Raw genomic sequence first — 27300 nt, 5'->3', positions numbered from 1 at the left:
CGGAGCCTCTCTTCGCCGCCGCCTCTTCCTTCCTTCCCCGCGTCTCACTCCGGTTTGGGGCTTCCTCTTCCCGTTTTATATTATACTACACCTCCTTCAAGCCTCCTCTCAGTTCACTTGGGACAGCGGACGAGGAGGAGGCCGGCATGTCCGGGCAGCAGCAGCAACAGCAACTCCCGGCGACGGCTCCTCAAGCCCCGGGCAACCCTACTCCCTCACCGGCCTCGGCCGCCCTCCTGCTCCACCCGCCGCCGCCTCCCCCGCCGCCGCCGGCCACCTCGGCCCCGCCGCCGCCCCCTCCTCCGCCCGCTATCGCCGCCGCCGCCGCCACCACAACAGCCGCCGCCGCCGCCTCAGCTGGGCCCATGCCTGCCGGGAGCGGCGGCGGCGGCGGCAGCAGCAGCGCCCCGGCGCCCTTCCCTCACGGCGGCGACCCGGCCCTGAACGAGCAGGAGAAGGAGCTCAAGCGGCGCCTCAAGCGGCTCTACCCGGCCGTGGACGAGCAGGAGACGCCGCTGCCGCGCTCCTGGAGCCCGAAGGACAAATTCAGCTACATCGGCCTCTCGCAGAACAACCTGCGCGTCCACTACAAAGGTGAGAGGGACGGAGGGAGGGCGAGGCCGAGGCCGCCGCCATCCCCAGGCCCCCTCCGCCTCTTCCTCCGAAAGGCAGGCTGAGAAACTCCCAGGGAAGCTCTGAACGTCTCCCCCGAAACCGTCGGGAGGCTTCCCCGGCAGACAATGCTGACGCCAGTCCTGCAAGCTCCCTAACTCGCCCACAGATAGATCTGGTGGCACCTGCTCTCCCCCCTCCCCAGTTAACTCCTTCCTTGATCCTTTCTGTTTTTCTTTCTCTACGCCCCCCTCTCCCAATACCACCTCTTTGAGCAATCAGGCTTGTTCCGGAAGCTAGGCCTCGGATTACCTTTTAGTCAAACCTTCACTCCTGTAATCTTAGGGTGGGGTGTATATATGTGAGTAAAGAAAGGCATTTGGCACTTTAATTTGAGGTCATGGCTCTTCTACCCCCCCCCCCCAATCTCTCATATCCTTTCCTTAGAGGGGGAACAGAAGCATCTTGAGAAGGAACCATCATGGGGGAGGGGGAAATGTAGAAAAATAGAACAACAGGAAATAGCTCTCATTGGGTCTTCCGAAGAATTTAGACAGCCAAGTGGAGACAATCTGGCTTTATCCCTCCCTCCTTGCTTGTCTCTCTCCACTGGTCTCAAATATGTAAGGGACACTCAAGGATCCTTTGCTTTCTGGTTTGGGGGAAGAGGATAAACAAACTCAGGCGATCAGTTCTCTTGTTGAATAACAGCTTGGGGTCAGGGGAGGAGAAAAGCAAGTCAGTCACTGTGACGTGTCCAATTAAAAATAACCAGTTATGGCAAGAAATGTGTGTTTGTTTAGCAAAAGTGCAAAGGTCAATACAGGTTGGAAGAACAAATGTAAAACTACTGAGCATGGAAAAGAGAAAAAATAGGTTAGAAAAACATTGTTCGTTTCCGGGAATTCAAAATGTTTATCACATTACAAGTAGCCCCAAAATATATTTTGACAGATTTCCCCCCCCCCCTTGTGTTCACAAGCAACAGTGGGGTGTATTACTTTATCAAATAAAAGAAACTGAATTTTCTACTAGGGTGGGGGTTTCTTGTAACAGATTGTTTTTTTTCCTGCAGCTTCTGGAAATGGCATATAAAACCAGGAAATGGCATATAAAACCAGATACGGTTTTAAATAGAGGAGGTGGCTGGTTAATGTGAATCTAGAAAAAATATACCTATTGTATATGAAGCTGTTTATAGAGTTGGCAATGAAAAGCAGGTTCTTGTAAGATTATAAGATGAGTATAGAAGGGCAGTGGGAAGCCTTCTGTGTAGTTAGACTTGGAAGAGTATAAAATGTTAAAATTGAAGTAAAATTACTGATGAACACAAAGGAATTTAAACCCAGAATCTAAAATTTCCCAAGCCCTCTGCTTAGGATGAGTGTTGTTCTGCTTTGGTTTGTGTGTGTGTGTTTGTTCATGCATGCATGCACTGTGTTATTTGGAAGTGCTGTGTTATATGGAAACACTGTATATAAGAAAGTTATAGGCATTACTTTGAACTTGCTGTTAGGTTCATGTGTGTAATGCTTTCAGCTTCTTTTTTGCTTGCTAAGATATGGTTATTATGTAGTGGCCTACACTTTGGGGATTAATTTGTGGTTACCTTGTGTGGTACTTTCTTAGTATAGAATACTTATGTCTTATGGCTTGACTTAATGTAAAACTATATTTAGTGGCGTCTTTTTTCTTGTGCTGCAATGCTCAGAAATAGTATTGCACTGCACTTCATTGCTCAGAAATAGTAGCATATTTCTCTTTCTTCAGAGCTTACAGTGAGCTGTGACCACAACTGTGGAGAAAAAGGGACAGCTTCATAACTTACTATTCATAGACCACTTTGTAATTACTGTTACTGAAAAATACCTTCAGTTTACTGAGAATGTGGAGGGAAGGTCTTTGAAGCGTTGACTAGCTGGGCAGATAGGCATTGCTGAAAACCAAGGGCCTGTATCTGATAAGACTTGATTTGCTTGGAGCTAAATAAGAAAATGGTGAAACGCTTCCCCCCCCCCCCATTATGTGGGATTGTGATATTTCTAGTTAGAAAAGAAGTTTCTTCATGCAAGCAGCAGCCCCACTATCATTTAGAATATTTAGAAAAATAACTTGCACAGTGACTCAAGTGTTAGAATAATAGAGAATATCTGTTAGGAGAAAATGGTATTTGAGTTTTGCATATAATGAAATTTCTGAAAAGTTCAGTGCTTAATCAGTTATTGCTTTGGCGGTTAGTCATATCAACTTAAGGACAAATTTTATAAAAGTAAACTATTATAACAGCATTCTTTGCTAAACTCTAGATAGGATCACATACAAGTATGAAATTGGTCAGTGGGTGAGACCTCTATTGCCAGGTTTTCATGTAGAATATGGCTGGGATGGATAGTAGTGCAAGAATTTATCAATCTGTTCCTGTGCAGCTATGTAATGTACAGTAGTGGGGAAGTTTGCTCATCTTTCAAGAAGTTAGTTAGAATTGCATGAGTTCTATATTTCATGGTGCCTACATTAATTTTCAGATCATTTAAGTGTAAATCCTGTTTGTTAAATCCTATCCATCTCAGCATTGACTCTTAATGAACTGATAATATAGTTAGCTTTGGGACATTCATAAATAAAATGAAAACACTACTTAAAAATTGCACTCTACTTTATATAGTGAAGATATGTAAATAAAATACATATATGGAAACAGGTGCAGGGGGACAAGTTTCTTCTGCACCCTGAATAACATAAATAATGCATTTTAATACATAAATTACTAGGCCCTGAACTGAATGCTGATTGTTTTGCTGTAACTTGTGTGGGCTGCCTGCTCTATTTTTGTTTTCTAAAGTACCCACATGCTATGTGCTTAAACATTTGATGTTTTATTTTTCTTTTAGCTTGTTTTACACCTAATCTACTCCAAAGGGGTGGGGGGCAAAGCTTTGTAAGTGTCACATGACTCAACAAATTAGCACTGTTCACAACCATACTCATAATAAATGGAGGAGAGGGTCTTCCTAATGTGACACAAGAATTGACCAATCAGTGCTGTGTAATCTACCTTTAGCTCCAAACTAGAATAACAAGTTTGCTCTAAGAACAAGGTACAGTGATAACCATTCATAGTGGGCTTGCACAACCTATGCATGTCTGCTTGTACCCTCAAGTTGCAATCCTGTGCCTACTTACCTAAGAGTAAGTACCATGGAATTTTGCAGGAGTTACTACTTCTGAGTAAACATCCATAGGATTGTTTGTTTTTTAAGTTGTAAATCCAGTAATGTTTGTGATAACATTTTCTAAGTTTGCTGAGACACAGCTGAATAACATATACAAAAATGCATCTTTGTTGGATGACATGCTGAAATATTATTTGATTGATCAAATAATATATTAAAATAAGTATTTTATTTAACCCTTTCTTCACAGTAAATAAGGAACTCTGGAGAAACTAGATAATTCATTGCTGATAAGATAATGATTTATATCTGTTGAACTACTAATTTAAAAATATTTGATGTTCAATGCTGATGGAATATTTTTATATAGCAGATGTCAAAGCGAAAGATGATACAAAACTTAGTGGCAATTATCTTCTATGTTTTGCTTCGGACAAAGTTCCAGTTCACTCACTGATACGTTACTCCAGTGCAAAGGAAGAAGGGTTGCAATCAGATATCAAAATAAGGAAAACATTTCCAGACTGGGGCAAGGGTTGCCTATGTGGTGCCCTCTAGATGTTGCTGCAACTTCTAATCCCTGATCTGTGACTGATGGAAGTTGTAGTCCAACAACATCTGAATGACACCATGGTAGCAGTATTCTTAAGAGGGTTTCTTCTCCAGTCTTCAGAGAGTAGCTGGAGGTGGGGAGACAGAAAAAGGTCCTTAATCTTAGGGTCATGGGTTCGAGCCCCAAGTTGGGCTAAAAGATTCCTGCATTGCAGGGGGTTGGACTAGATATCCTTTGTGTTCCCTTCCAGCTCTACGGTTCTATGATTCTACCCAGTGCTTTTCCCCCCTGGGGGTACGCAGGGGTACGCATACCCTTAAATATTTTGTGAATCTTAAGTTTGGCCTCATTGAGGGGCAGTATTTCAATATGAGTAGGAAAATGAGAATACCCCTAAACATTTTTTTAAGAAAAACACTGATTCTACCAGAGCTTTTCATAATACTCTGACAGCTGATGCTTAGGTTCAACTTTGAAAGTATATGCAGATGTGGGAGTAACCCCAAATTTTTAAGATTCTGCATTTCTGAGTGAGATGATACGCAGGTATCAAAGTAACTCCTATGTCTGCAAATACATTCAGTGATCAGTCTTGATACTGGTCTGGGAAATACAACAATTCGCTTTTCTCGGTGGCAGATGCAAATGCCTGTTTTTCTGCCAAGGCTACTTAAAACTCATATTCTCTAATTTGACAAGTCCTCGATGCAGAAACCAAGTGTCACAATATCAATACACTAGGAGTGCAATCGTGTGCACAGCTGGGATGATTAAATCCTGTTGAAGTCAGTGGGATTTAAGCAGCATATGTGCACAATTGCAGCTCAGATTATTAAAAACCATGTTGCATAATGCAAATATGTGGTTAAGCAAAATGTATGATCAAACATGATGAAATTTGGACTAGAGATTGTCTGACGTGAGGCTACATATCAAGTGGGACCAGACTTGGAGCAATGGAACTCTGTAAATAAACCTTCAAAACTTACCAACCTGCACATTTTACTAGCCTGCTAAGAGGCTAGTAAATGGCTAGTAAACTAGCCTGCTAAGAGGTTAGTAAATGGACCACTCATTTGATCGGTTTTGCAATGGATTTAGTATTGATTCCGAGGCAGGTGCCAATAGGATGTCTGGAAATAGTTAAGTGAATGTTTCATTTCCTAACTGTTTCATTTACAATCACACTTCTTTTATTATATAGTAGTAGTAAATGTGTATTTTAATATATTTTTCAGGCCATGGAAAAACTCCAAAAGATGCTGCTTCTGTTCGAGCTACTCATCCCATACCTGCAGCTTGTGGAATATACTATTTTGAAGTTAAAATTGTGAGCAAAGGAAGAGATGGGTAAGGTTTGAGTGCACCTTTGTTTCAGAAACAATTTAATTTATACAATACATCTATTTCTGCTAAAACAATAATTTAGTGTTCATGTTGAAAAATGTCCAGATTCTACTTTCTGTTCAGATCTGGTAAAAGTAGTAGATATTTAATCAAGCTCTCTCCACATGTTTAAAATTTAATCCTAGTAATAGATTTTAGAGTTGCAGATCCAAGTTTCCACAAATAGTCTAGAGAAATCAAATTCTCGATTCACTTTTGGCATGAAAGGTTACAATTGAATTTTAAGCAGACAATTCATTTCCATTGATAAGTATTTACTGTAACAGTCTGATGGAGTCCAGAATTGCTTGAGTTGTATTCTTTGCTGGCCTTTATGAACATAGGAACAGCACCTGGGCATTCCTTAGAGTGTTAGTAAGCAGAGTATAGTATTCTTCGGGTTTCCTTTCACTGTGATAATATTTTAGTGAATTTAGATGTTGCCACTCGTTTTAAATAGTTTACTGCAGTGTAGAATGTGAAAATTCTGATCTCTGTGATTGGAATTGATATGTCTTACTCTACAATCCTGCTTATCTAGCACGCAGAAAGTTAATATCTAGGACACAAATTGATCATGGCTTTCACAGATTGTTTTGGTGGCATCTTTTTCTGGGGCACTGATGTTGAACAGTCTCAATTCCTGCCTAATTTAAAGAACCAGTCTTAGAAATATTATAACTGGAGTGCAGAACTGAAGTTGTTGATAATTCCAGCATGGGCAACAATGAGTTTCAATTAGTAATTGCCTTTGGGAGAATCTCAAAGAAGTAATCTCGGAATAAGACTTATTCTGACTAAAAGGCTCTCTATGTCAATAAAGACATTCATACCGCAATGTTTTAACACCTTAATGTTTTGCATTGTTAGAGTCAAAACTTGCATCTGTGGTGGAGGCTATAATATGAAGTAGCTGTTTTAGATGAATTTGGAAGACCTAAGTTGAAGTAGGGACGCAGGTGGCGCTGTGGGTTAAACCACAGAGCCTAGGACTTGCCGATCAGAAGGTCGGCGGTTCGAATCCCAGCGACAGGGTGAGCTCCCGTTGCTCAGTCCCTGCTCCTGCCAACCTAGCAGTTCGAAAGCATCTCAAAGTGCAAGTAGATAAATAGGTACCGCTCCAGTGGGAAGGTAAACAGTGCTTCCGTGCGCTGCTCTGGTTCGCCAGAAGTGGCTTAGTCATGCTGGCCACATGGCCCAGAAGCTGTACGCTGGCTCCCTCGGCCAATGAAGCGAGATGAGCGCCACAACCCCAGAGTCGGCCACGACTGGACCTAATGGTCAGGGGTCCCTTTACCTTTACCTTTAAGTTGAAGTATGGGTCTGGTGACTATGGTCGATTCCAGATCTTCCTATCTGCAAAATGTGAACAGATAGGATCTGTTGGAATGTCGTTACAACAGTGGTTAGGGTGTGACAATAGGTTTGGATTGTAAAGTGCTGTATGGATAACACAGTAAGCACCTATGTATAATTCACAGCTTTTGTAGATATGGGCGAGTGCTAGAAAAGCTGAAAGTCAGTACAGTCATACCTCGTGTTGCGTCCGCTTCATGTTGTGTCTTTACACGTTATTTCCCGCGGCAACCTGGAAGTACTGGAATGGTACAGAAGCACTAAATCATTCTTCGTGCATGTGCAGAAGCGCCAAATTGCAGGCGCAGCACTTCAAGTTGCATTTCACATTATGGGTGGGCCTCTGGGACGGATCCCGTCCGTAACATGAGGTACCACTGTATGGCAATGCTGATTTTGGACTTGGATCTTAAACATTAACTTTGGTTAGCCTGGATTCAGTGGATATACCTGGTCACTTTGGTGCCTTCCATCCTGTATTTGTCAATGGTAAAACGGGAATATGTGAACTACAGTGGTACCTTGGTTCTTGAACAGCTTAGTTGTCGAACAAATCAGTTCCCGAACACCGCAAACTGGAAGTAGGTGTTACAGTTTGCAAACGTTTTTCAGAAGCCGAATGTCCGATGCAGTTTCCACTTGAGTGCAGGAAGCTCCTGCAGCCAATTGGAAGTCACACTTTGATTTTTCAAACGGTTTCAGGAGTCAAACCGACTCCTGGAACGGATTAAGTTCAAGAACCAAGGTACAAGAACCAAGTTCAAGAACCAAGGTATATCAAAGTAGCATTAAGAGGCTGAATAACATATTTTGAAGAGTAGAATTATTACTGAAATGAATTTCATGTTCCTATAGTTTATTGCATTTATCTGAAGAAAATTGACTAATCAGACATGAATTGCCATAGTGATTGTATCTAGAGGTATACTTGATCAGCTATTGGAGCTTGATGTGTCTGATTCATGCCAGTTTTTACGTAGCTAACAGCATGTGGATCATAGACTGTGGGTTAGGATCTGGGAAGAACTACACTCACAAAGGTTCCTGATGTTTTCTACAGCTTGGTAGAAATCGTAATAGGTTTGCCTAAAATGCCTTGTAAGTGTGTAATCCTGCATGTTTACTCAGAAGTAAAACCCACTGAATTCAGTCTGGCTTACTCACAAGAAAGTAGGTGTAGGATTTTAACCTCAGTAGTTTAATTTTTACTCCTTTTTATTGTCTCCTATTCATTGCATTTCACAATGTCCCTATACTTCCAAGGTATTACATAACTTGTTTTCTTCATGCTAGAGTATGTTCCCTTGTTAGGAAGAAGCTCCTTTACTCTTTCTCTTCTTCCTTAGCTTATTTTCTCTTAAGCTATAGCCTTACCAGCTAATAGTCCATGTTTGATGATGACATTTTATCTTAGAAATGCTGACATGCTGCATTTCATTTGTGTATTGATCTTGCTGAGACATTAGGCAAGCTCTTTGAGGAAAATGCAGAAAACCCTGTTTAGCTAACAGAGTAGTGGGGAATCAGAGCTTGATGGATAGGGATGTTGGGGACCCCTAATCAGCTTTTCTTCTCCTGAAGGTATCAGTTCCTGTTGTGGATATTGAAAAAATAAAGTAACAGGTGGCTTTGTGCAATTTTTTCTTAGTGTTGGTTTGAGTCCCACTGGGTCTAAAAAAAAGTTACAAGAAGGAATAAGCTTTCCATTTCCCCTTCCTGTTTGTAGTATAGCCTACTACTTTGGCCAGTCCAAAGACCATTTTGGCCAATCCATGCCCATCTACCAAATCACCTGCTATTGGGTTACAAAAGTAGTGTAACCAAAATGCAAGTTTTTTCTCAATATTGTTCTTTTCACATACATAGAAACATCCTGCATTTGCATTGGCCCAGGTTTACAGAAGCCAGAGTCCAGATTGCTTACACCACAAATCCAACTTCACACCTCTCAGTGAAATGTGTATCTAGTACCTGTCAAAAGAGCGTGTGTGATATATTGTGCTATATGAGAAACTGACTGTTAAGTTGTCATGCCAATCCATACCTCTTTAATTCAACAGTAGCGAATAGATTTTCTTGCAATGTTGCTCTGTTTTGAAGTGGTCATTTGAAATTCCAAAAGTATAAACTTCTTTTTTCAATATTACAGTTATATGGGGATTGGGCTCTCTGCTCAAGGTGTGAATATGAACAGACTACCAGGTATGATAAGAAATAATTGTTTTGGTTTTAAAACATTGCTTTATTCCTGTGAGATGCTGATCAGTAATCTTTTTTAGATACTAATCCAGATAACCTGTAAAAACCTTAAAATCCTGTGGCTAGCATTTTGTAAGTTACGCCCGCACATGTGAGTGTGGGGTTTGTAAAAATGCTCTCCAAGCAAGAAAAATACTCCAGCGGAAACACCCATCACTTAATAAATTTATCCAAACCTGATCCCACCCTCAAATAGTTTCTTAAATTTCCCTCCATAAGCAGTGATGGGAAGGTCTATCTTTCTCCTCACCCCACGTTCCCTTTCAAAACAGTTTTTATTTTCCTCCTCCTATCCACATTCCAGTCCAATTCTATATATGTCTACTTAGGGGTAAAGTCCATTAAGCTTAAATGAGCTTACTGAAGGTGGTGCTGGCTGAAAGGCACCTTCCCCATCCTCCCAATCTAGTATCCTGACACTTCATGGTTTCATCCTCTATCTCTGCATCACCTATTGCTGCCCCAGGCTTTAAAACATATTCTCTCCTCCAGCCTCACAAATATGCTACCAAACACTCAGAAGTCTCATCTCTGTGCTTCTTTGTATTGCTTGTTCTATGATAAGAGGCCTTTGGATTTAGCAGCTTGCTGCTGCAGCTCTAATGCTACTTTGTAGTTCTTCTAATACAGCAAAGCATTTATACTCTAAAATTTCATAAATATGCTGAAGTACAGTTTTATGTTCCAAGTCACATACCCATATATTTCATGTTCTTAAAGTAGTAAAGTAAGTTTTAGCTTGATAAGGAGATAAATATTGCATTACATCTGAATTTCCTTCCAGCATTCCAATACTCTTCTCCTGTGCTTGGCCCCCAGCCCTGAGGTTAAACTGTGTTTCCAGTTTATGCATAGCCTCATGCTTATTTTAGGCATATGCCTATGGCTTAACCTTATTGAATTGAGTTGTGTTTATTTTCAGATGCATCATCTGATGTGCTACAAAGCTAAATGCTACATGTTTTGTTTTAAGGTTGGGATAAGCATTCATATGGGTACCATGGAGATGATGGACATTCATTTTGTTCCTCTGGAACTGGACAACCCTACGGTCCAACATTTACAACTGGTGATGTCATTGGCTGCTGTGTAAACCTTATCAACAATACTTGTTTCTACACAAAGAACGGACATAGTTTGGGTATGACGAAGAGTCACTGATAATTAAATGTATATCAAGATACCTAATGAAATGGTGATAGCACTCTTTCCAAATCTAAGATGTTAAGTATTACTTCTTTGTTGGAGCTCAGTACAGAAAGAAAACGTTAAAGAAAGTTCAAATACTGTTTCCTCAGTTCTAGGAGGACACTTGTCAGGGCTCTTGTCCGTAGCTCTTTGAGGTTTCAAAAGAGCTCCAATTTTGCAAAAGTTAATATACAAAATTGCTCTCTTCAAAACTGGAAGAAAATCAAATTTAAAATAAACATTCCGCCTAGAGGCAACTTACCGTATGACTTTCTATATCTCAATAATTTGGATCATATTTTCTTTCTATTCTTTTGCTCCCCAAGCCAAAATTCATTTTGCACAGTTCTTACGGTTTTTATCAGCAAAACATAGAACAAAATTAATGAAAACTGTAAAAATATTGGTAATCTGGTACAGTCATACCTTGTGTTGTGTTAGGTTCATGTTGCGTCTTTCTGGCTTGCTAATGCGGCAATTCCAGAAGTGTATACTTCCGGGTTTTCCTGCATCTGCATGCGCAAAAGCATTCTGTGCACTTTGCACATGTGCAGAAGCTCTCTATCGCGCTCTGCGCGGAAGTGCTACTCTAGTTGTGGACTTTGCAGGGTGCAAACAGCACCCCGGAACGGATCATGTTCGCAACTAGAGGTACCACTGTAATAGCTTTGCAGTTGTTTGGATCTAGGCTTCACTTCTGCTGTGGCAGAAGTTAGAGAGGTAACTTTTGCCAGTTTGCCTTTCCCCTTGCAGCACTGTGCTCCTTCAGGAAGTCTGCTCCAGAGCGTTGGAATACTCTGTGCACCAGTGTGGGAGTTTATGCTGGAGGCTGATGGGGAAACTGGCAAAAGCCAATGTGTTTCCCCTGAGTCAAAAGCATTTTGTGGGTAGAAGAATCCCTTCTGCCCGTGGAGGTGAAATCTATCTCTAACCCATGGGCTGGTTATTTTAAAGTAAAAAATAAATTCTCAAATAAGCTACATACTGTTGCCATCTCTCTAAAACAGATGCTAAAAGTTAACATGTTAGTTCATTCCTTGGCAATACAGGTTTCTTAACAAGTTTTCCTGTAAACTGTGTAAACTATGGTTTACCTGGTAAAACAGGAGTTGATAACCCCCTTGCCAACTCTGCATCCCTGTTTTTATTGCCTTTTTATCTTGCATTATCATAGGTACACAAAATACTCTGCCTGCTTCTTAACAGCATAAGAGTACACCTAAGTAAATTCTAAAAAATGAGAATAACTAACCAGTAATATTTCCTGTCCTCTTGAGATCTAAGCTGCTAAACTTAAACTATATGAGCACTGAGTATGTTGTATGATTAAAATACATTTTTCTATGTGACTGTGGCAGCACAAATCTTAATTTATGTCTCTTGATTACAGGTATTGCTTTCACGGATTTGCCGGTAAGATAAACATACTAAAAAATTCAAAAGCATTCCTATGTAAAATACACATTTCCCTACTTGTATAATATGTGTTTTTCCTTTTTTTGTATTTTAAAATGACAACCATGGTAGCAAAAGAACAATTTGCAAATGGAACAAATGTTTCTCATTTTTACTGGAGGTTTTTATGAAACTTCCAATTTTCACAAGAATATTGGCAAAATGCTATAAACATTGCCTTCCATTTGGTGTGTTAGTACCTTGTGTTAGCATTTATGACTTTTGATGCTTCAGCAAATATTTAGATTACATAGTAGGAGTCACAAGTATGGGGATATAAGTTAGTAGTAGAGCTCATCCTTTGCATGCAAAAGGTCCCTGATATAATCTCTGGCAGCAGCAGAAGAAGAAGAGGAGGAGAAGTTTGGATTTGATATCCCGCTTTATCACTACCCAAAGGAGTCTCAAAGTGGTTAACATTCTCCTTTCCCTTCCTCCCCCACAACAAATGCTCTGTGAGGTGAGTGGGGCTGAGAGACTTCAGATAAGTGTGACTAGCCCAAGGTCACCCAGCAGCTGCATGTGGAGGAGCGGAGACGCGAACCCAGTTCCCCAGATTACGAATCTACCGCTCTTAACCACTACACCACACTGGCTCTGGAAAGACATCTGTTGAAACCCTAGAGCGAGCAGTGGTTCTCAAACTTTTTCTCTACGCCACACTTTCAGAATAAAAATTTGCTCATGCTACACCAATTCTTTTATTGATAAGAAATACATTGGAAAACAAAAAGAAACAACTCCTAGCAGTGCTTGATTTATAACATAGAACACAACTGCTTTTTAATATGTTCATGGGACATTCAGAATGTATAAAACAATGCAGCTATGTACGAACATTAATCATTCCCAAAATATAATTAAAAATGAGCTTCTTACATATGTACCTTAAGTATATATTCAAACTCAGTGAGAGGTGTGAGCTTGCTTTTGCGGTAATCTCATTTATATTCGGTCTAATTTGAGTCAAACTCTCGTCTCCTCAACAACACAAAGAAACCTTTCTCTTTTCTGATTTTTCATATTTGTCAGTTGAAAATCCCTGTTCACAATAATATGTTGTGGAGATGTAGAAGAATAGGCTCTCGAAGAGAGACGTGAATACTGCTTCTGGTTGTGTGTATATAAAATTACTTCTCTACTAATACTATACTATACTAGACTACATTGAAATGTTTAAATATTTCTTAGATTTCCCTTGATTCTTCCCGCCACACTTGCCATCCTCTTCTGCCACACCAGTGGGTGAGAACCACTGCCTTAGAGCATGGGTGGGCAAGTGTGATTCAGTTTTGTTTTCTGCTGGTGGCACTTGCAGTCATTTTGTTGCTCTGTATATCTAGTAATTTGCTTTCATGCCAGTTTAAAGTACATTTGGATTTTGAGAGATTAAAGTATGTATTGCAATTATCTCTTGCAGCCAAACCTGTATCCTACGGTTGGTCTTCAAACACCAGGAGAAGTGGTGGATGCGAATTTTGGACAGCATCCATTTGTGTTTGATATTGAAGACTATATGCGAGAATGGAGAACCAAAATTCAAGCTCAGATTGACCGATTTCCTATAGGAGATCGGGAAGGAGAATGGCAGACTATGATTCAAAAGTAAGCATTTGAAGATTATAATAAGTCCTTCCTAACCTAAATTTCTATTCAAATTGAAAAGATTTGATTAGTCTCTTCAGTCTGAGAAATCCTAGTCTGCATATATGTCGTTGCATACTTTTATGTCAGTGGAGGTAAGTTTGCAACACCTGTTAAACTGTGTCATTTGTATTTGTCTGGTGACATTATCTCCATGTAGAATAATGTTTCTTCTTGTGAAGGGGGCTAGAGAGAGGTACATGGATGTGAAAGCAATGCCTACTGGTAACTGCAATAGCTTTTTCTCTCAAACTTCAGCAATGCAAAAATCATCCCATGCATCTTGATTTTTAAAAATCTGTGTCATGACAGTCTCCTTCAATATGTGTAAATTTGGATTAAGTAATCTGAGAAGTAGCTGTTACCTTTTGTCAATCAATGATTCTAGGTCTGCTTCCTATATATAAAACAATTAAAAGACTTGCACACTTTGTGTCACACCAGTATCTGACAATAATGATAGAATGATGACATGCACATTAATTTCTGATTCAGTGCTATCAGTTTATACTAGATTGTGCCAGTTAAACAACAAAAGCACCTGACAATATCTCTTTTTGCTATAGTAGTAATGATGCCACCATACAAACTTCAAATACTGTTGATTTTTGTCTCTTGAGTAGCTTCTGAAAATTGGCCATCTGCATATAATTAATTGATTGATATATTTATTTGCCCTCCATTTTGTATGGACATGGTGCTCCAGTTTTTACTCTGTTTCTGCTTTGGGTGAGGAAGGGAGGAATGATACTGCACATGCTCTCCGTTCTGTAAACACAAAATTAACATACCATTTATCAGCCTATTTCTACCTTGCAGCTGAAGATGCTAAAGTTTGCACCAGCAACCTTATGTGCAGCTTGTTTGCCCCTCCAAGGAACTGCTGATTGCTCCTCTTCTCTGTTAATATCCAGAACTGCCTTAGGTTTCAGAGCTTAAGAAATTTCCTATGCTCAGTGCTGCTTTGTATGCCTAAATTAAATATTTGATTTAGCAGCAGCATTAAATCACTTAACTCTTCTAGACTAGCTCCATTGTCTTGAATAGGAAGTAAGAGCAGGGGGTCTCAGGGTTGTTACCTTGGCCACTCTCATGTTTTGTATCTTCAGTATCCTAGTAACAAGCAGCCAAATAAATGTTGTTGTGTACTTAAAATATAGATAAGCATACAGTTTCATTTGAAAACATGAAAAAGTGGTAACTCTGCTTGGAAGTTGCTTGTTTAAATTTGTAGTGCTAAAAGTGAATATTAGAATATTATCCCAGGATATTTCATAATGTAAATTTACCAAAACCACTTCTCAAGGATTTTGAGTTCTTTGTTTGAAAAGTTGCCTCCAGGCTATGTATTTACTTGCATATGTTCACTTTTTACAGGATGGTTTCATCTTATTTGGTACATCATGGGTACTGTGCAACAGCAGAGGCCTTTGCTAGATCTACTGATCAGACTGTACTAGAAGAATTGGCTTCCATTAAAAATAGACAAAGTAAGTCTGAAAAATACTGTAATTTATTTTTTAAAATTCATTTTTATTGAATTTTCCACTTTAACAATCCAATCAAATCTCATTAAATATTCCAAATTATACATATCAAATAGTCTGAATATTTTGCCAAATTAAAATTTTTTAATAGGACTTGCCATGCTTCAAGTTCAGAGGGTTCTGATCATCTCATACTTCTACTGCTTTTCATAGTAATTTCCGATGGTTCCTCTAATTCTTTCTGTTGTTCACCTTCATTCTTTCACAGCCTCTGAGTTGTTCCCACAAGCAAGTTAAAACAAACAAGGATGTGTTTCTGTGTGGATTTTATGTCTATGATTCCCCTCTATAAGTTCGCAGCATCTCACACGCTGGTGTTTCTGCCGAATCAATCCAAAAGTCTTTTCGCTGGTGGCAGTCGCCATCTTCACTCAGTTCCGATAAAATCAAATCTAAGTGTCTGCTTTTCCCAGACCGGTTGCATCAAACACTAGCCTTTCCAGGGGAAATTTACCAAATCAAACTGGAAACACAAATATAATGACATATTAAAGGCTCACCTCCCCCTATGATGATTGTGATTCTGCAGCCCAGTCTTGACTTCCAATCATGGCGGATTTCCAAATTAAAAGTGCGACACAGCTCCCACATAGATTCCAGGAAACTGTCCAAGGTTTTTTAATATCTCTCCAGCGGTTAATGAGATTCTGCTTCTGTCTGATGTCCACACATTGGAGAATATTTTATCCTCTTCCAACCAAATCAAAGATCAAAAGCCCTAATTATATAGTATTATTATTTCCACACAGTTTATATATTTAGAGCCATATTATATTAACAAATACAAAACTTTCCAATCTCACTTGTTATAGTTAATGTAAATGGTTCTTCGGGGTTTTTTTTTGCCAAATAATATAATAAAGCAAAGTACAGTAATAAGAGAGGCTTCCACCCTTTTTGTTCCATTCCAACATACCAACGTAGAGTTATGAAAAATACTGTAATTTAAATGTTCAGATTTTTTTTTCCTTAGTGCTCCTTGTTCAGATTTACAGAATAACCAGCAGTTCGTGGTCACTGTGTTCTATAGATGATACAAAGAAAAAAGGTTATCTAAATATAATTAGCAGGGCCACCACCTGATAAAACCATTATTAAAATTAATTCATTTTTATTTTAATAATAATAAAATAATAATAATAAATAAATAAATAAGTTTGGCTGGGTTTTCCCAGTCACATATTAATGCACTTTGTATGAGTGCATTTTTAAAATAGAGTAAACCTTCAGTATATGCTGGGGTTACATTCCAGGGATTACATGTAAAGCCAAAATCACATACAGTGGCACCTCGGTTTACATACGCTTCAGGTTACACACTCCATTAACCCAGAAATGGTGCTTCAGGATAAGAACAGAAATCTGGCTCTGGCGGCGTGGCAGCAGCAGGAGACCCCATTAGCTAAAGTGGTACCTCAGGTTAAGAACAGTTTCAGGTTAAGTACAGACCTCCAGAATGAATTAAGTACTTAACCTGAGGTACCACTGTATAGTCAAAGCACATTGGATGCAATGGCAGGTGGGATTGCCGAAGTGTCCCATCCCCCCTGACTTCTGCCCCCTTTAGTTGTTTGTATTTCTTTGCCAAGCATGTGAAGCTGAATGTACACAAGTTAAATGCACATAAATTGCAGGATTACAGTATCGATAGATGTAAAACATGACAGTTTAGCCAACAAAAGCTATTCCACAGTTGAAAGATCATCAATAATATTTTCTCTTACATTCCTATTAGTCTTTGCCCTACCAATTACTTTTGGGTTTTAGTGATTTAGGCAACAGTCCTAAACTAACTTACTTGAGAGTAAACCCTATTAAACTTAATGAATGAGATGTGCTTCTGAGTATAGGATTGCGCTGTTAATCATTTAAAGCAATAGGTAATACATACATGAAATTAACTGATTATTGAACTTAAAGGGACTTATTTCTGCAAAAACATGCTTGGGGATTGCTCTTAATAACTTTCAGTCATGCTATTTAACTAGTCTTTACCTTAAATTAGAGTTTTGCCTTATAATTGGTATAACAGAATATTTCTCTTGATATGCTATGGTGCAGTTGTCAGAGTTTCTGAAGGGATCTTTGCCTGGCTGCTTCTGCTTGTTATTGTTGCTGTTGCTGTTTTTTTATTATGGTTTTATTTATTTATTTAATTTGTTCTTTGAAATCTATGTTATTTTGTAGGTCTCCTCCTTTCAAAGGCAGGATTTGCAAGTTTTAAGTACTAACTGGGTGTGTAAGAAAGATGCAATTTTGTAGTTAATTTGATTTGACTGATTGATTGATTGAATTTATATACCTCCCTAAACCTGGAGGTATAGTATTTGTTGCAAACGTGTCTAGCAAAATCTGGTGAAAGTTGAGGACTTTTAACAAGAAATGTGTAGAACTATATCAGGGGTGCAGGGATTCCTCTGCTGGCCAAATTTGACAGGTGAGTAGGACTACACACATCTGTCAATCACCTAATGTAATAGTGACATCAGATGATAGACCACTGTCGGGTGATCTCCATAACCACAGCCTAGCTTATGGATGGTTACATTGGTCTATTTTGAAGGTACTCTCCCAGCACCATTCAGCTGATGGTTGGTGGAAGCATTGCCTTCAAAGAGACCTGCTGCATTAGCCAATGTGGGTTGCATTGAAAGAGCTGGCTAAAGCAGAGGGGAAATGTACAGTTCTTAATCTGTTTCTTCTTTTTCTCCACAGGAATTCAGAAACTGGTTTTAGCAGGAAGAATGGGAGAAGCCATTGAAACAACACAACAATTGTATCCAAGTTTATTAGAAAGAAATCCTAATCTCTTATTTGCTTTGAAGTAAGTCTTAAAGTAAATTGTTAGCACTGTAAATTGCTGTCTAATCATTGGGAGTTTACAGTGGTGCCCCGCAAGACGAATGCCTCGCAAGACGAAAAACCCGCTAGACGAAAGGGTTTTCCGTTTTGGAGGCGCTTCGCAAAACGAATTCCCCTATGGGGTTGCTTCGCAAGACGGAAAAAATCTTGCATCCCCCCGTGGGTTTTTTTCGCTTTTTTCGCCCTTTTTTTTCCTAAGCCGCTAAGCCGCTTATCGGCTGTTCCGCTGATAAGCCGCTTAACAGCTGATCGCTGGAAGCCGCTTGACAGCTGTAGCGCTAATCCGCAAAGCTGTCAATGGGCTTGCTTCGCAAGACGAAAAAACCGCTATACGAAGAGCCTCATGGAACGGATTAATTTCGTCTTGCGAGGCACCACTGTATGTGGACACCCATACGACTTTCAAGCTTCCACAGTAGTGAATGAACTTGTTGGTTATGTTAGTGCAGTGAATTGCAAAAAGTTACTTTGAGTATTAACTTTTATTCCTCAGTCTTTAGAACCTCTTAATTTATTTTTTTAAAGAGCACAGTTATAATCCTGAAAGTTCTGTAGCAGAACTTTTGTAATGTGAAGTTAATATCAGATTATACAGTGGTACCTCAGGTTACGAATTTAATTCGTTCCGGAAGTCCGTTCTTAACCTGAAGCGTTCTTAACCCGAGGTGCACATTCCCTACATAGGCCTCCCGCAGCCCCGGAAGCGGATTGCCTTTGTATCCCGGGGCAAAGTTTGCAACCTGGAACACCTACTTCTGGGTTTGTGGAGTTCGTAACCCGAAGTGTTCGTAAGCAGGACTGTTATTACCCAAGGTACCACTGTACCTGGTTTCTGTGAAACTGCTAATAACCCTTCACACATCCCTGTCTTGGACAGCTCTGTATGCCTGTTGCCCAACAATGTCACAGAAATCTACTTCTTTTTTCCTTCTATAATTTCAGCTTCTAACCAGGAAAAGAGAGGAGCAAATGCCCACCCCCACCCCCACCCCATTATCTAAGAATGAAGTACATAAATAGGTCTGTGCTAATTTGAAATACCTGGACTGGATTTTTAAAATATGGTGAAGTGCTGTCATGTGGCACTTTAAGAATTAAAAATAGTGCCCCTATTAATGGGGATGAGCAATACAATTCACCGCTTTCTCCTTCAACACTGGAGTAGTCTTTTTCTTGTACACTAAGGTGTGTGAATATCCACTATTGGCCATGTAATCCACTTAAAAAGGAAGAATTAAAAACCTGCTGTAAAGCTTATGGGGCTTGAGGAAGCAGCTGCAGTTAGGAATTGAGAAAAGGCCCTTCCTCTGCCGCAAAGCTCCTTCATTTATTCCCCAATCTTCTATTTTTGAATGCTTTCCAAGTGGCAGTTACTGTTACAGCTGTGGAAAGGCGGGGGAAGAAGTAGATGCTCTCATTCTGCAGTAATGATTATATGTTTCACTGACCTTCATTTGTATTAAACAGCAACCAAACTACTATAATGCAAATCATTAATAATACTGAGAGCAATTAGATTGTTGAAATTATATTGGCTTCATAAACTAACTCTTCTCTCGTGTTTCCTAGGGTACGGCAATTCATAGAAATGGTCAATGGTACAGACAGTGAAGTACGATGTCTAGGAGGTCACAGTCCAAAATCTCAAGATAGCTATCCTGTTAGTCCTCGATCGTTTAGTAGTCCTAGTATGAGCCCCAGCCATGGAATGAATATTCACAGTCTAGCAACAGGCAAAGGAAGTAGCACACACTGTTCTGGTGAGTTTGAGCTGGCAGAAGCTGGTGTTATACAGAGGTGTTTCACTTCTGGATCTTCAGTTTTTCATCCATCTGTCTATTAGCATGTGAAATGCTTTGTGTTGTGGCTGGTGTCCCGCAGTGTTGCCACTCAGCTCCTTGCTGGCGCTAACAACTTTTCTTCTGCACCTGTCTTATTTATAACAATAGAGACAGACATGTCCCATAGTGTATGGACAAGTGGGCCTCTCTTTCAATTAACCACTGCAGCTATTGCCACTGTCATAATTTTATTTAAGAAGCAAATAAGGATCAAGCAAAGAGATTCTTCCAAAAGTTTAAACCTCATTACAGAAAGAGTGGTTTCTCTTGCTGCATCCCATGCTATCTAGACCACAGTAGATCAAATAATGGACAGCTTGTTCATACTACTGCTGGGGAGGGAGGAGAGATTATGGGAGGAGAGTGCCAAAAGACAGAAACCATACTGTTTTGAGGTTAGCCTGCCCTCTATGCAAAACCCATGTTGTATGGAATTATGAATATTCAAAATAAGCACACGTTTGTAAATTCAAACACTAGATTATTTTTAAAAAGAATTTTTGCTTTTTGGGTTTTAGGTTTTGAAAGTAGTTGCAGTAATGGAGTGATATCAAACAAAGCATATCAGTCTTACTGTCACAGTAAACATCAGTCCACCAGTTTGAATGTACCAGAGCTCAATAATATAAATGTAACACGGTCACAGCAAGTTAACAGCTACTCCAGGTAAGTACACTCATTCCAACCTGATACCACTGTTCTTCATCCACCACTGTTCGTGATTTATGTATTGTACTGATTTTCTAGGACAGGTAACTCAGATCTTATGTGGCGGCTGCATTCCTAGCTATCACGCATATAAGCGAAATTGCATAAAGCCAGGATCCCCCAGAACTGGGCTTCACTGCAAGGTGGAGGGTTGCTTGTCCAGCTTTGGGAAGGCAGCACAAGGGTTTGAGGATGCTGCCAGAGCCCTTGCACCACCTTCCCAAAGCTGGGTCCCATGATCACAGCTTTGCATAGATGCAGGGGAGTAAGTAAATTTGGAGAGTGGGTTGTTTTCCCCACCCATGCTAAGTTTTGAACAGATAAGTGCAAGTTGTGAGTTACCTGTATAGGCTATTATTACAAGCTTCAGTACCTCCATATCACCCTAGTGAGTGGACTTCAAATATTTTTCTCTCTGCTTTTAGTATGGGGTATGCACTAATCAATCAGTACTTTCCCCACGTCAACCACTTACTATTCAGGGACTTTTCTCCCCAGTCTCATATCAACTGTAGGCAGCCACCATTCTTGAAACTGCTGTACAGCACACTTCTCTGTGAAATCCCTTTCCCTCTCTTAACCCCCTGTACAAAGAGAGAAAGTTTAGAGGAATCTACATACCACCTCTCAGGTGGATATATTTCAGATACTCCGTCTGAGAGGAGAGAAACTGGACAATCCCATACATGTCTATTTTTTAAAAATTAAACACACACACGAGCCACAAATAAAACTATTTTAATTCTTGTCTGCCTGGAAGCAATGTGGATAAATGACAAACTCTAGCCCCGCTGATGCATCCTATTTAGGTCCTATCTATGTTGATGTGGTGGAGGGTCATGCTTTTAGAATGGCTCCCAAAATATGTACGTCTTTTGTGTGGTTATCTGCAGAGAAATCCCAGTGTTTGAAAATTATGAAGATGACCAGAGGTGGGAATATACTGGATGTACTCTACATCTGAATGGGGCTTATATTTTACTTGGTGCACCAATTTCTGATAGGCTAAGAAAATGAGCTGCATAGGTTAAGTGGTCAGGAGCAACAGCGAAAGCTGGTCCTGTTTCCTGTAGTTATGTATTGTGCAATTAGAAGAACTGTTGCAGAATAAATAAAAAGTGGTGACTTAGGAGATTCACAGCCCACACTTAACTTTTTAGGAGCTCATGTTCTGGCTGTTAGACAGGCCTGGTGCCAGAATATGGCATATTTGGGCAACAAGTGCCACAGTCCCTGCAGGCTTCACCACCACTGGACTGCCTCCATCATGTGTTTCTGTGAGGCCCATGATTGCTTAGCTTGCTTTATCAGCTCTCTGAATAGTACACCTACATACATACCACCCACTGCCATGCCACCCACGTGCTTCTGTCAGGGGCAGCATAATTAAGATGGCAGTGCCAGCAAGCTCAGGCTTATGGGAGCAACCTGCTTGAGGTGGGCTTGCTTTTATACCCTTTGATCCACCCTTTATTAAGGATTCTTCATAATGTATTGAATTCATCATGAAATTCAACTTTCTCATATTCCAATAGTAATGTTTCTTACAACACTTTTGGATGCACAAGCTCACACAGAGAAATAGACTTTCCAAGGAAGAGCTCTGTCACCCCATCAGTCAAGTGATTATTTTGTTTTTTTACCATAAGTCAGATGCAATGTGTGGTAAAATAGGTTTTTATTCTTTCCCAGTTGCATTGTGGGACATAGAGAGGTGCACATTTAAAAATGAGACCCCCATTCCAACACTTTATACACTTAATGATGCATTTTTCCTCTTCTCAGCAATGATGTAGACATGGAAACAGATCACTACTCCAATGGGGTTGCAGAGACATCATCCAATGGCTTCCTTAACGGTAGTTCTAAACATGATCACGAAATGGAAGAATGTGACACAGAAATGGGTCTGCAGCAAAATTTCTTACATATTTACTATTACTATCACCATTTTTTTGTTTGGTTTACTTGCAGTTATTTTCAAGTGAATTTTAGGCATACCTAACCTGTTTTCAGGCAGTTTATATAGGTCTGAAGTGCTATAGTCAGTGGAAAATCTTTATATGTAACGTCTGCATTTATAATTTACTTAGTTTGCATTGGATTATTTTCACTCTGCTGTGCTTCACTATGGCTTGAAAGACTCACACTTCCTTCCCATTGTTGTAAAATATCTTCTGAGTTTGCATAATCTTGGAAGAGATGGAATTGTCACACAGATGCTGCTTGAAATGGCTTCAGCATTACGCCTTTTGCCCACCACAACTCCTAAGTGGTTCTTATTGTGTGGAATGTCTTCACACCAGCATCACACTTTTCCTGCTAATGAGTAAAGTAGAAACAACTACATCAGCTTTGCCTCAGCCCTCCTGATGTTTTAGATTACAACTCCCATCAGCCCCAGCCAACATGGGCAATAATTAGGCATGATGAGAGCTGTGCTCTAAAATATCTGGCGGGCACCAGGTTGGGGAAAGTTGATCTGCATAATGAGCTATATTACTCATTTTCCCAGTGCCATAGACCAATGAGACACAAGGATGCTGTCTGCATCTGCGTGATTGAGGTAGTGTGCAAGTGTGCTTTTGATGTCATTCCCCAAATCCTTCCTATCTTGCAGCCTTCTAGAGCGTTCAGGTGCAGAATAAACTTAATTTGTTTAAATGGATCAGATAAAGGAGAACTACATGTAAAAGAGAGCGGAGCAAATTTAGCAAATGTCTGTGCTCCATTCTGGATAGTTTTTGTAAATTTTCATCATACTTTCCCAAGTTGTACCTTGAAAAACAAAACACACACGTACTAACACTACTGTAAGAATTTTTGATTAGCTATTGTTGCAGGTGTGTACCAAAAAGTGTCTGTGACAATTAATGTACCTCTTCTCTCCCCCGCCCCCCAATCCACATTTTTGGTACTACTTAGTTAAAAAACAAATTCATGGGAATACCAAAATATAAAATTCAGAAGCACTTTCATAAGACAAAAAGATTTTCCTTGCAGAAAGCAGTTACATTTCTATAGCTACCAAGCCTGAATCAGGTCTGGAGCCATAACCATAGTAAAGGGAGGCATTTCCAAGAAAGGAATATCTTTACTCAGCTGAAGTCCAAGAATCAGGACCAGTTAGTGAATATCCTTGGCTTTAAGAATTATGGGTGCTTATTTCTATAATTTTAGGGAGGGTGTACTGTAAACACATTCTGGTATTTCTCCATAGTGTGTTAAATTTAAGACAGATGTTTATCAGGTTTTATTTAAAATAAAAGCCCACTTGTTTGTAATAAAACTTCCATCACCATGATTTGGAGGGGATCCAACCCAGCACAAGGGCTTCTAGACTGAAGGGGAAATTGTCACTACTTTCCTGTAAAATTGTTCATGCACAAAAAGGCATGTTCTGTGAAACCCAGCGTCTGTCTACAAGATTAGCATGATGCCTTGCTGTGTGGTGAGCCCAGAATATCACATATCAAATACTTCTTTAATGCATGAGCAAGTTGCAGAATCAGTTGCATGGTTTAAGATCGCTTATCACAGAATAGTATATTTAAATTCATTTAATCGATACAAACTTGCCTAATGAGAAATGTTTGATACAACTGGCTAAATTTAAAAGAGAACACACACAAAAAACAAAATAAAGCTTGCTTCGTTACATTTGCAGTAATATTTACAGTGGTCAGGATCCAGTTTCATGAGCCCAAGAAAGCCTTGCTTACCTCATAGACAACTGCTTCTGAATTTGAGGGAAGTTTCAAAAGCAGTTGATAATATGACTTGGAGGACTCGCTTCCCTTCCTCCATCCTCTGGGTTAGTATAGACACACTAAACAAACCTAAATTAGTTTTTATTTGAGTCAGCAGACCTTCCATGTAACCAAAGTCTATCTTAGATACTTAAACAACTCCAGCTTGTGTTTTTATTAGACCACTGCTATCAAGACTTGTCAGCTACTAAGAATAATGCACTTTTGGCATTGACCTCAGTTTTGTAGAACTTCTTCCCAAGGAAGCTTTCCAGATCCACATTCTTGGCTCCTTTGGAAGAACAATAAAATCATCATTCTGTCATACCTTTTGAATTTGGGTTCTCTGTGTGTGTGTTATGTGGTTTTATCTGGGCTGTTGTCACTTTTATTGTATGCTACTTTGCAGAGTTCTCAAAGTTGAAAAATGGATTAGAAATTAAAGTCTTAAATCAGAAGCCCAAACCCTGAATTGATCAACCACAATTATTACTTTTGGCCTAATTCATTGAGTTTGTGTGTAGTCAAAGCACTGTGTTCTCACTGCTGTGCTGTTTAGTGATAGTGCTTTATCATTCTCACAGAGGTTGATTCCAGTCAGTTAAGACGTCAACTGTGTGGAGGTAGCCAAGCAGCTATTGAAAGAATGATTCATTTTGGCAGAGAATTGCAAGCCATGAGTGAGCAGCTAAGAAGAGAGTGTGGCAAAAACACAGCAAATAAGAAAATGCTCAAAGTAAGTTAAAATGTCTTTCCAGTCAAATATGAGCTTGCGCTGATATCCACACTGATGTGCAATCCAGTCAATGCCAAAGAAGAGGGTGATATTTGCAGTTCTCAGCTCACTAGCTTGTCATCTGTGAAACATTAATGTGCTTGCACCTATTTGTGTCAAATAACCACCCAAATAACAAAACTAGTACAATGTGCGGTTGAAAAGCAGTTTGACTTGTTTTTTGGTAGCTAGAATAGCTTTGGTTTTTAATTCTGTGTGGAGGAATGAATTGGATCATACTTAAGGAAATGTAGTGGAAAATGACTAAATTAAACCAGAGAGTCGGAAACGATTAAACAACAACAAAAAAACCAGTTCCCTTTCTCATAAGCACTTTCTGTCCCACCCCTGCTCTGATAGTGATCACTTGATCTCATACTGTGCAGTTGTTAGGAACTGTGGCTTTTTACAAATGTAACAATCATTTTCATGATTTTAAAAGAGAATTTGGAATTCACATTTGGCAAATAATAAATAGTGCCCTCTACCATAAGCTCAATTTTTTTAGCAAGATAAAAAAATAATGCAAGTGTACTTGATTTTAATTGGATGATAATTTGATAATGACAAAATTAAGCCCGGATTTCTCAACAGGATGCATTCAGTTTACTTGCATATTCAGATCCCTGGAGCAGTCCAGTAGGAAATCAGCTGGACCCCATTCAGAGAGAGCCTGTGTGTTCAGTTCTCAATAGTGCAATACTAGGTAAGGCTTGCCAATTTTTTTCATAGCGCATTTATTATTGTAAGTTAACCTAATGTAATTATGGTGTTGTATGCCAAAAACAGTATTGTTGAAATTGCAATGGCAATTTTTGGCACTTAACCAAATCCCTTTGCCGTAAATGTCAAAGTTATACACTCATTTTCATTGAAGGATTATTTTTTGTATGACGTGGCACAATTCTTAAATTCTTACCAATCTTGACTGGTAAGATTCACAAGGTTTTGATACCATATAATTCCTGTATGGTTTATGTTATGGTAAAGTCTTGTGATGTGAAATATTCAGTCTCTTTTGGGATGCTAGGAAGAATTTAAAGTCCAGTTTGGTAACAGCAGAGGCACAATATTTTTGTAGGAAAAGTATCTGATAAGAAAGATTTTCCCCTCCCCTGGTCTTAAGTATAACATATTATGTAATCTTTTCAGAGACACACAATCTACCAAAGCAACCTCCACTTGCTCTTGCAATGGGACAGGCTTCACAGTGTCTAGGATTGATGGCCCGGTCAGGAATTGGATCCTGTGCATTTGCCACAGTGGAAGATTATCTACACTAGCTATGCATATGATGATGTCCAAGGTGTATAATGTGGCTATATTCAACATGAAAGTAGACCAGCTCTGCTGAATGGAGTTTGGATTTTTTAAATTATGTACTAAGGACAGGTCTGTTGCTTTACATTGCTTCCTAGTTTACAGCATGACGCAAATGATTTTCTAACCTACTGTTAGGATAAATTTTCCATCTTTAACCAGAGTTAAGTATCATTGGTAACATCAGATTGACAAACCCTTGAATTGTTCCAGACAAACCAAAAAAGTCCTGCCTTCATGGAAGGTGGGACGAAATAGATGATGTTGTGGATGTGTTAGTATGTGGGTGATGTAAACTTCAAGCAGGATAATTTGCCAACTTCCACCCCCATTATTACATAGATCAATCAGTGTAATTTGCAAAATGCATAAGTACCTGACAGTTTGGCTGTATAGTATTGATGGGAAGAAATATTTTTAATGTGTACTGTAAAACTTGAAATACTCAGGAGCTGAGTGAATATGTTTGTTGCTACTTACAATCTCAACCTGTTTCCTAGTGGTTTTTGTTTTAACATGGTCTTTTCAACTCTGTTTCCTGTTTAACTGCAGACAACTTATGTTGTAGACTCACCTGTTTAACTGTTGTATTATAACAGTATTATATGTCAACACAGTGTGGTTATGGCCTATTTATATAAAAACCAAATATTTAGTCAATTTCAGTCTTAATTTAATCTTTGTACACCCTGCATTTTTAAAAGTGCTTAAATGAGTACTCTATTGCAATAAAATGTAGTGATACCATAATTAACCAGCCATTAAATACTTCTACATATGGTAGGATGGCTACCTTACTTTGCTTGTGTTGTGTTTTGGACTTGGAACTAGTTAATTAAACATCTCTAGTTATGAAAGTCATGGCATGGGCT

General features: G+C 39.4%; 1 protein-coding gene across 2 annotated transcripts; it reads left to right on the top strand.

The window, feature by feature from the left end:
* On the top strand, positions 1–27225 carry RANBP9 (RAN binding protein 9). 2 transcript variants are annotated; one of them, XM_081919249.1, is made up of 14 exons: positions 1–594; positions 5577–5688; positions 9230–9282; positions 10313–10480; positions 11918–11940; positions 13403–13587; positions 15004–15116; positions 17889–17997; positions 19605–19795; positions 20395–20542; positions 22370–22443; positions 24918–25069; positions 25703–25814; positions 26261–27225. In XM_081919249.1, exons 1-14 carry the CDS (start codon positions 147–149, stop codon positions 26389–26391), a joined length of 2019 nt encoding a protein of 672 aa, XP_081775375.1. In that variant the 5' UTR covers positions 1–146; the 3' UTR covers positions 26392–27225. The 2 variants fall into 2 exon arrangements, with proteins under 2 accessions (XP_081775375.1, XP_081775376.1); XM_081919250.1 differs by having other exon boundaries at positions 22370–22491.
* Positions 27226–27300: the final 75 nt, after the last annotated feature.

This window comes from Podarcis melisellensis (assembly GCF_964234715.1).
Source record: "Podarcis melisellensis genome assembly, chromosome: 7".
Taxonomy (NCBI): domain Eukaryota; kingdom Metazoa; phylum Chordata; class Lepidosauria; order Squamata; family Lacertidae; genus Podarcis; species Podarcis melisellensis.
The sequence above is the reverse complement of the archived record's forward strand: the minus strand, read 5'-3'. Positions and strand labels throughout refer to the sequence as shown.